We start from the raw sequence: 10,866 nt of genomic DNA, 5'->3' as shown, positions 1-10,866 counted from the left end.
GTCAGTCGTCACTAATGGAGATGGAGAGGTCCAGGAATGGGAGCGAGGTGTCAGAGATAGTCCAGGTAAATTTAAGGTCAGGGTGGAATGTGTTGGTGAAGTTGATGAATTGCTCAACCTCCTCACGGGAGCACGAGGTGGCGCCAATGCAGTCATCTATGTAGCGGAGGAAGAGGTGGGGAGTGGTTTCCCTTCCCACGTGGTTAAAGATGCCCTCCAACGCATGTCATGCCCCCCGGCGTTAGGGGGCGGGGCTTAGTTGCCGGGGCGGGGCTTAGTTGCCAGGGCGGGGAATAAGTGGGCGGGGCTTGGTGCCCATGGGCGGAGGGCGAGGTTTCAGGGGACAGTGCTGAGTGTCTGGGAGTGAGGTCGAGGGGCGGGGCTACGTGTCCCGTCGTCACGTCAGGGGGCGGGGTTCTCAGCGCAATGGCGGCGGCGGTGGTGGTCGCTCTCCGGTTGCAGCTGGAGCGAGCGGCGGTGGCGGCTCCCGCTCGAACAGGTACGGGGTGGGCAGAGTCATGCCCCTGTCACCCGGCCATTGTCAGCAGTGATGACCCATGTGCACCTGCATTAACCCCGTCTCTCTCTCTGGGCCTGAAGGTTGGCGGTTGATGTCGGCCTCGGCTGAATCCTCGATAGCCCCGGACACGCGAGAGAACGAGACGGTCTCGCCGCGATTTGTGAACCGCAACCCCCGGAACCTGGAGCGTCTGGCGCTGGCGAGGAAGGACAACGGCTGGCAGAGCACCTGGCCGAGGGGCAGCTACTGGCACCGGTGAGCACCGGACACCACATGGGACAGCACAGTACAGGCCCTTCGGCCCACCATGTTGTGCTGAGCATTTATCTAACATCAACCACATCTACACACCCTGCAAATTACTGCCGTCCATGTGCTTGTCCAGCAGTTGCTTAAATGTCCCTAATGTCTCTGACTTTTCTACCACCGCTGGCAGTGCATTCCACACACCCATCGCTCTCTGAATAAAGAACCTACCTCTGACATCGCCCCGATACCTTCCTGCAGTCACCTTAAAATTATGACATCTTGTGTCACCCATTTCTGCCCGGGGGTGGGGGGTGGGGAAGTCTCTGGCTACCTACTCTGTCTAAGCCTCTCATTAACTTGTACACCTCTATCGGGAAAAATCCACTCCATCTTCCTTCGCTTTGCCCTTGACTGTATCTGTCTGCTTCCCCCTCTTCCAGCTTCTGCCCTCAGTTTGTCAACAGCATTCCGATACAAAGTTAAAAATCACACAACACCCGGTTATAGTCCCAACAGGTTTAATTGGGAGCACTATCTTTCGGAGTGCCGCTCGTCCTTCTTCAAGTGGTTGTGATGAAGGAGCGGCACTCCGAAAGCTAGTGTGCTTCCAATTAAACCCGTTGGACTATAACCTGGTGTTGTGTGATTTTTAACTTTGTACACCTCAGTCCAGCAGTGGCATCGCCAAATGATGAGCATTCAGATAGCAAGTCAAAGAGTCATAGAGATGTACAGCATGGGAACAGTCCAACTTGTCCATACCGACCAGATATCTCAACCCAGTCTGGCACCTCCCAGCACCTGGCCCATATCCCTCCAAACCATTCCTATTCGTATACGCATTCATTGCCTTTTAAATGTTGTAATTGTACCAGCCTCCACCACTTCCTCTGGCAGCTCATTTCATACACGCACCACCCTCTGTGTGAAAAAGTTGCCCCTTAGGTCTCTTTTATGTCTTCCCCTCTCACCCTAAGCTTATTGCTCTAGTTCTGAGATCTCCTTACAAATTTGTTTCTCAATTTCTCTCTGGCTATGAGGGAGTCTATAATACAAGCCCAACAAGCCCTTTCTTATTTCAGTTCCACCCAAATAACTTCCCTGGATGTATTTTCGAGAATATCCTCCCTCAGTACAGCAGTAATGCTATCCCTTATCAAAAACACCACTCCCCCTCCTCTGTTGCCTCCCTTTCTATCCTTCCTCGCATTTGTATCCTGGAACATTAAGCTGCCAGTTCTGTCCATCCCTGAGCTATGTTTCTCTAATTGTTATGATATCCCAGTCCCATGTTCCTAACCATGCCCTCAGTTCATCTGCCTTCCCTGTGAGGCCTCTTGCATTGAAATAAATGCAGTTTAATTTATCAGTCCTACTCTGTTCTCTGCTTTGTTCCTGCCTGCCCTTACTGTTTGACTCGCCTTTGTTCTCAACTGTACCAGTCTCAGATTGATCTCTTTCCTCACTATCTCCCTGGGTCCCACACCCCCATCATACTAGTTTAAATCCTCCCAAGCAGCTCTAACAAATCTCCCTGCCAGTATATTAGTCCTCTTCCAATTTAGGTACAATCCATCCTTCTTGTGCAGGTCACCTCTACCCCAAAAGAGCTTCCAATGATCCAAAATTTTGAATCCTTCTCCCGTGCACCTGCTCCTCAGCCATGCATTCATCTGCTCTATCCTCCTATTCCTGCCCTCACTAGCTCATAGCACCAGGAGTAATCCAGATATTAGTACTCTCATGGGCCTCCTTTTTAAATTCCTGCCTAACTCCCTGTAATCTCCTTTCAGAATCTCAACCTTTTCCCTTCCTATGTCATTGGTTCCAATGACCTCCTGCTGGCCCCTCTTCCACTTGAGAACATTCTGCATCCCCTCTGAGACATCCTTGACTCTGGCACCAGGAATGCAACACACCATTCTGATTTTATGCTGCTGGCCACAGGACCATCTGTCCTCAAATTCTAGACAGTCCTCAAATTCAATCGATCTCTTGGAACCTGATGTACCTGTCATTGCATTAGAACTGGTCTCAGTACCAGAATCTTGGCTGTTTGCTACGTTTCCCTGAGAATCATCAACCCCACATGTTCCAAAACAGCATACTTATTTGAAATGGGGATAGCCACAGAAGACTCCTGCACGAACTGTCTACCTCTCTTACCTTTCCTGGAGTTAACCAATCTATGTGACTGTATCTGCATCTTTTCCCTCTTCCTATAACTGCCATCCTTCATGTCTCCCTGCTCTTGTAAATTCCTCATTACCTCGAACTGTCTCTCCAACTGTTCCATTCAATTTGAAAGGATTCTTAATCAACGGCATATATTGCAGATATAGTCCTCAGTAACCCTTAAACTCTCCCTGAACTCCTACATCCGACAAGAAGAGCATATCACTCTACTAAAGGCCATTTTTGCTTTTAGTCTACAGACACAGAAAATAGCACTGTCTTATTCCTCTACAAAACACTGCTCCAGGTTAAATTAATACTTGTGGCTTATATTTTAAGTTTAATCAAGAGGCATATCTCAAAAAAAATAATAAAACACCAACTCTACTCACAACTGCAGATTTACTGTAAGGCCATGCTTAAAATATCCACTTACCTGTTTCTGTGCTGTCCCCTCTCCCAAACAGGTTCCTCCAAGATTAGTTGTGAATTTCACTTGTTTGTTTTCCCAGATGTATTCCAATGTCCAGTGATTCACGAATTCAAACAGCAAAGGCAGTAACTGTGCAGGTTCACTGCTGTGTCAGTTTCTGCCAATTTCCCGTTTCCATTGCCAGTGGCTGTCAGCTCTTTGTCCCTGAGTTCTGCCTCTGGCCGAGTGAATGTGAAAATTCTTCAGTGAATAGTCCTCTTGTCTCAGACTTCCGAGATTCTGGGTTAGATGGGAGAGCAGAAATCTAACCACTGGTATCTGGGCTGATGTGAGAACTGTTGTACTGGAGTAGCACACTGTTGGAGGGTCAGTGCTGAGGGAGTGCCAGACTGTGTCCCTCTGTGACATCTAACTGGCTGACTGCTGTCTGAAGTCCATATTAAAGATTTCGTGACCTCCTTGGAAGAAGCACTGTGAATGCCAATCTGAATCTTTAAAACTTGTGTCCAGTTGGTGAAAACAGGCAATCAGCCCGATATCACAGTGCTGTTAGTCAGTTCTTGCTGTCTGCACGTTAGTTGCTGTGTTCCCTGAGTAACCGCAGTATCTACCTGACAGTCCATATGATGTTGGAACAGAGGTCAGCCAATTGAATGTACTCTTTTGTCCGATGGGGTCATGGCTGATTTGGCAATTATCAACTCCACTCTCCTGTCTTTCTTTATAATCTTTGATCCCTTCCAGATTAAAAATCTCATCGCAGCCTTCAATATAATTAATGACTCAGCCTCGACCGCCCTCTGTGGTCAAGAGTTCCGCAGATTCACTCCCCTCTGAGAGAAGAAATTCCTCCTCATGCTTCCCTTTTATTCTGAGACTGTGCCTCAAAACTAGAGTCGAAAAGTGTGGCGCTGGAAAAACATGGCAGGTCATGCAGCATCCGAGGAGCAGGAGAGTCGACGTTCCGGGGGTAAGCCCTTTATCAGGAATGTCAAAACTAGATGGAATATTCCATCTCACCAAAATTGCGTGGAAGAAAATGGAAGACAGTTTAACGGCTGGACTCACTACTACTCATAAAAAGGCCAAAGGACTACTTGTTTTCCAAATTGCTAGCTGTAGCGCCATGTTCGCATTCATTGACTTAGAAATAAGGTCACACAGGGCTCATAGAAACATACAGTATAAGCAAAGGAGGAGGCTGTTTACCCCTTTTAACAATCCATGTGATCATGGCTGATCAGCCAACTCGGTTCCCTGATCCCATTTCATTCCTGTAATCCCAAGGACTTTATCTAACGCCTCAGAAGTATGGGAAGTGATTTTTGGGTCCCTTGCTGATATATTTGTATCATCGATAGCCACGAATGAAGTGCCAGTAGATTGGAGGGTGGCTAATGTGGTGTGATTATTTAAGAAAGGTAGTAAGCAAAAGCCAGGGAACTGATGTCAGTGGTGGGTAAGTTGTTGGAGGGGATTGTGAGGGATAGGATCTATGTGCATTTGGAAAGCCAAGGACTTATTAGGGATAGTCAACATGGTTTTGTGCATGAGAAATGGTATCTCACCAACTTAATTGAGTTTTTGATGAAGTGACAAAGACGATTGAAGAAGGCAGGGGAGTGCAGTTGTGGTAAGTGGTGCCTCACAGGATGATTTGCTGCTGATATCTCTCATTTCCTTTGTCATTGATTTTTCTGTCTCTCTACTGCTTGATGCCAGGTTGCGTTTCAGGAAGAGCCAGAGGCACGTCACAGCCTGTGTGGAGGCAGCAAGCAGTCAGGGCGAGGTGGTCATTTCAGCTTCGACCCAAGAGTGGTCCATCAAGAAGCACCTATACAGCACCCGGGACGTCACTGCAGCCGAGACTGTGGGCCGTGTGCTAGCTCAACGCTGCCTTGAGGCCGGGATCGGCTACCTCCAATTCCGGGCTATCCCTTGGGAATACCGGGCAGAGTCGGTAAGTCCCGAGAACTTTAAGAGAATGAGGGTCCTGATTAGTTTAGGAGGAAAGATGGGTGACTCACTTAAACAGGATTGTGGCTGATTGCATCCGGCCTCAACTCCACAGTCCTGCCCACTGTCTTGAAACCATTACTGACTAAAAAATTGTCTACCACCTCAAACTTATTCAGTGACTATCACACTCTGGAGAAGCAAATCCCCTTATGAGAACATAGAACATAGAAAAATACAGCGCAGTACAGGCCCTTCGGCCCTCGATGTTGCGCCGACCGAAGCCTACCTAACCTACACTAGCCCAATAACCTCCATATGCTTGTCCAATGCCCGCTTAAATGACCATAAAGAGGGAGAGTCCACCACTGCTACTGGCAGGGCATTCCATGAATTCACAACCCGCTGAGTAAAAACTCTACCCCTAACATCTGTCCTATACCTACCACCCCTTAATTTAAAGCTGTGTCCCCTAGTAACAGCTGACTCCATACGCGGAAAAAGGTTCTCACTGTCAACCCTATCTAAACCCCTAATCATCTTGTACACCTCTATCAAATCTCCCCTAAACCTTCTTTTCTCCAATGAGAAAAGTCCCAAGTGCCTCAGCCTTTCCTCATATGATCTTCCTACCATGCCAGGCAACATCCTGGTAAACCTTCTCTGCACTCGTTCCAATGCCTCCACATCCTTCCTATAGTATGGCGACCAAAACTGCACACAATACTCCAGATGAGGCCACACCAGAGTCTTATACAACTGCAACATGACCTCAGGACTCCGGAACTCAATTCCTCTACCAATAAAGCCCAGTACACCATATGCCTTCTTCACTGCACTATTTACCTGGGTGGCAACTTTCAAAGATCTGTGTACATGGACACCAAGATCCCTCTGCTCATCCACACTACCAAGTAGTCTACCATTAGCCCAGTAATCCATCTTCTTGTTACTCCTACCAAAGTGAATGACTTCACACTTAGCTACATTGAATTCCATTTGCCACCTTACTGCCCAGCTCTGCAACTTATCTATATCGCGCTGTAACCTGCCACATCCTTCTTCGCTGTCCCCAACTCCACAGACTTTTGTGTCATCCGCAAACTTGCTCACCCAGCCTTCAAGCCCCTCCTCCAGGTCATTTATAAAAATGACAAACAGCAATGGTCCCAAAACAGATCCTTCTGGAACACCGCTAGTAACTGCGCTCCAAGATGAACTATACCATCAACTACTACCCTCTGTCTCCTTCCAGCCAGCCAATTCCTAATCCAAGCCTCTAATGCACCCTTAATGCCATATCTCCGTAGTTTTTGCATTAGCCTGCCATGGGATACTTTATCGAACGCCTTGCTAAAATCCATATACACCACATCTACTGCTTTACCCTCGTCCACTTCCTTGGTCACCTTCTCAAAGAATTCAATAAGGTTTGTGAGGCACGACCTGCCCTTCACAAAACCATGCTGACTATCCTTGATCACATTATTCCTATCCAGATGTTCATTAAATCCTATCCCTTACAATTCTCTCTAAGACTTTGCCCACAACAGAAGTGAGACTCACTGGCCTATAGTTACTCGGGCTATCCCTGCTCCCCTTCTTGAACAAGGGGACCACATTTGCTATCCTCCAGTCTTCTGGCACTATTCCCGTAGACAATGACGACATAAAAATCAAGGCCAATGGATCCGCTATCTCCTCCCTAGCTTCCCAGAGGATCCTAGGATAAATGTCATCAGGCCCAGGGGACTTATCTATTTTCATCCTTTCCAGTATTCCCCAGACCTCTTCCCTACGTACCTCAAGGCCATCCATTCTAATCACTTGTGACTCAATATTCACATCGGCAACAATGTCCTGTTCCTGAGTGAATACTGACGAAAAGTTTTGATTCAGTGTCTCACCAATCTCCTCCACCTCCACACACACAACTTCCCCCTACTATCCTTGACTGGACCGATACCTACCCTAGTCATCCTTTTATTCCTGACATACCTGTAGAAAGCCTTTGGGTTTTCCCTAATCCTACCAACTAAGGACTTTTCAGTACCCCTTCTCGCTGCTCTTAGCTCTGTCTTTAGATCCTTCCTGGCTACCTTATAACTCTCAATCGCCCCAACTGAACCTTCACGCCTCATCTTTACATAGGCCGCCCTCTTCCCTTTCACAAGGGATTCCAATTCCTTATTAAACCACGGCTCCTTCACAAGACCCTTTACTCCCTGCCTGACTGGTACATACTTATCAAGGACACCCATTAGCTGTTCCTTGAACAATCTCCACATATCATTTGTGTTCTTCCCTTGAAGCCTATTTTTCCAATCCACGCATCCTAAGTCATGCCTCACCGCATCATAATTTCCCTGCCCCCAGCTATAACTGTTGGCCTGCAGTGCACACTTATCCCTCTCCATCACTAGAGTAAAAGTCACCGAGTTGTGGTCACTGCCCCCGAAGTGCTCACCTACCTCCAAGTCTAACACCTGGCCTGGTTCATTACCTAGAACCAAATCCAGTATAGCCTCACCTCTTGTTGGCCTGTCTACATATTGTGTCAGGAAACCCTCCTGCACACATTGGACAAACACCGACCCATCTAACGAACTTGAGCTATAGCTTTCCCAGTCAATATCTGGGAAGTTAAAGTCCCCCATAACAACCACCCTGCTACTTTCACTCTTCTCCTGAATCATCCTGGCAATACTTTCCTCTACTTCTCTCTGACTATTAGGAGGCCTGTAGAAAACTCCAAACAGGGTGACCTCACCTTTCCTATTTCTAACCTCCGCCCACACTACCTCAGATGGCAAGTCTTCCTCCATCACCCTTTCTACTGCTGTAATATTATCCTTGACAAGCAATGCCACACCTCCCCCTCTTTTACCCCCATCTCTGACCCTACTAAAACATTTAAACCCTGGAACCTGCAACAGCCATTCCTGTCCCTGTTCTACCCACGTCTCTGTAATGGCCACAACATCGAAGTCCCAGGTACCAACCCTCGTCATGTCTGTTATTAAACGTGCCACATGTTAAGCCTAAAACGATGACCTCTCATATGAACGAGGACCGTAAGGAAGCCACTCAGCTCCTCCAGCTTACTCTGCCGTTCAATAAGGTCATGGCCGATCTGATTTTAACTTTGACTCAATGTTGCAGTACATCCTCCCAAATCTTTCAGCCTCTTAACCTACATTGCCCCACAAGGGGAAACATCTTCTCTGTGTCTACTTTCTTAATCTCCTTTAGCATCTTACAAACTTCAATTAGATCTTGTGGGTGAATTACCACAAGCTACCTTTAATTTGGCTACTTACTAAGGAATCTCCAAGACAATCCAGTCTTAAAACAGAGGAACCTCTATTATCTGAATGAGTTGAGCGAGCACCTTCTCGTTCGGATCGCAGTGCTCTACCAGACAGTTTGTTTCAATCAATAATTTTGATGAGTCTGCTATTTGAACAAACTAATCTTTGCATTCTGCAAATTGCAGGTTAAACTGAGAAGGACTTAAACCCTTAACATCACATAAATATATGAAATCCCTGCATTAAGCAAGGTCCTGAACAGCTTCTACAATCACAAGAGCATTTATCAAGTTTCTGTGAACTCAGTGTCACAGTAGGAAATCAGAAGCACTGCCTTGCGCATGTTTACTTTCTCGGCAATTTATTTCAAGAACTGCCCAGTAAAGTGACGGAAATAAAGCACACGTTTGAAAAGGACTGTGTAACTAATCCTTACGTGAAACCAAAAACTCCACTCATTGTTGCTTGAGGTGATTGTGTTTCTTTGATTTTGCCAGTGTTTTCACATGTTCTTCAGTACAGGCAATCCAAATTCACCTACCTCTTTGATGTAATATTTTTATTAGAACTTGAGACCTTGTTCGGATAATCCAAAATACAGATAATTGAGGTTAGTCTGTACTTAATCTTTATTGCACGTGGCAGCCAAAATAAGGACCTCCGGTCAGCGAGTTAGGCCTCACAATCCAGCTTGGGTATTACCTGATTCATGGTGGAATTTAGCTACGATTACGACCTACAATGTCTGTCTTTGGATGTCCAGGGTATCATCCTTGTACAGTGCCGTTCTTCAGAGTTCTGCTGCTGAGGAATCCTGAATCTGAAATCTTCTAGAATTTTCTGCCTTGTGATGTGACATGATTGATGCTCCTTTAGATTTGTTCATCCACAATATTGATTCTGGAGTATTCAAGTCTTTGGATTGCCTTCTTATTGGGAGTAGCTTTTCTGTTCCTTGTTACACTTGATGCCAACTTTCTATTCAAAACATTGCATGTTGTGCCAGTAACCCCTTCACTTCAGTACATCCCTCATGCAGGGAATATTAATTACCTATTAGTCACAAGACAGCTGGTTGTCAAACAATTAACTTTGCTAACCCTGGAAACGGGTTATTTATGTTGCTTTGACTCCTTTTTCTCCCAGGGATGGTTAATTGGAATGTTGCCTTTAATTCCTTCATAACAACTTCTCCTTGTCCCTTACATCTCAGGAAACAGTTCAAGTCTGCAGTATCGCAATCTTCTAAACTGAGTTTTAACCTGGGATAAAAATGGGGGTTTGTCAGTCCAAATAGCAATCACAAAACCCTGGAATAATGAAAGAAAGTTTGTGGGGGAGGAGGAAACAATCAGAATTTTTTTAGGCTCATCGATTGAGGTAGGAATCACAATCCCATAGGGATAGTTGTCTGGGAGAGGTATTACAGAAGAAGAGGGTAGATTTGATTGGAGGAGAAGAATCACTGCCTCAGGATTGGGCAGAGAAGGGACAGCTACCCTGTGGGGTAGAGAGAGGGAGGGCAGCAAGGGGCTATCAGCGAACAAGCTCACCTCATCTCCATCTCTCTGTGCTCTGTAGGTCCAGCGATTCCGCTCTGCGCTAAAAGACAGTGGGCTGATCCTCAGCGAACCACGGAGAGTGTACCAGTCGATGCATGGGAATTTGGGACCGAAGGTGAGATGGGGCAAAGGCATCGCAACAAGTTCCTTTCGATTCCTAAATAAAGCAAAAGATTCTGTCTGACTTCAGAACTCATTCTTTTCACGGGTTGTCATAAGGGATGTGGGGTGAGGGTGCAGGCTTCACACACAGCAAGATGATCCCAGATTGCTCCATCTCCCTACCATCAGCCAAGGTTTATTCTGAGATCACTGATCTTATCTGCTGGGGGACTGACTGGTATCCTTCCTATTCCTGTGTAACAGGATTGAGGAACTGAATGATCTCCTGTTCCTGTGTTACAAGACAAGGGGAGTACTCAGTGAATGATAGGACACTAGGAAACTCAGAGGAACAGGGGTCTTGCCCACAGATCCCTGAAGGTGAAGAGACAGATTAGTAGATAGCTAAGCATCCATGACCATTTCCATTTAGAAGGACAAGGGCAGCAGATACATGGAACCCCAACCCCTCAAGTTCCACTCCAAGACACTCGCCATCCTGACTTGGAAATATATTGCCATTCCTACACCGTCGCTGGTTCAAAATCATGGAATTCC

The 10,866-nt window shown here is 46.5% G+C and overlaps 1 protein-coding gene across 1 annotated transcript; it reads left to right on the top strand.

Moving 5' to 3' along the window:
• Positions 1-411: 411 nt before the first annotated feature.
• Positions 412-10,398, top strand: LOC140486120 (large ribosomal subunit protein uL18m-like). Its single transcript, XM_072584770.1, has 4 exons — positions 412-499; positions 601-775; positions 5,100-5,337; positions 10,226-10,398. Exons 1-4 carry the CDS (start codon positions 427-429, stop codon positions 10,388-10,390), a joined length of 651 nt encoding a protein of 216 aa, XP_072440871.1. The 5' UTR covers positions 412-426; the 3' UTR covers positions 10,391-10,398.
• Positions 10,399-10,866: the final 468 nt, after the last annotated feature.

The sequence above is a fragment of the Chiloscyllium punctatum genome, chromosome 15 (genome assembly GCF_047496795.1).
Source record: "Chiloscyllium punctatum isolate Juve2018m chromosome 15, sChiPun1.3, whole genome shotgun sequence".
Taxonomy (NCBI): Eukaryota; Metazoa; Chordata; class Chondrichthyes; order Orectolobiformes; family Hemiscylliidae; genus Chiloscyllium; species Chiloscyllium punctatum.
The sequence above is the reverse complement of the archived record's forward strand: the minus strand, read 5'-3'. Positions and strand labels throughout refer to the sequence as shown.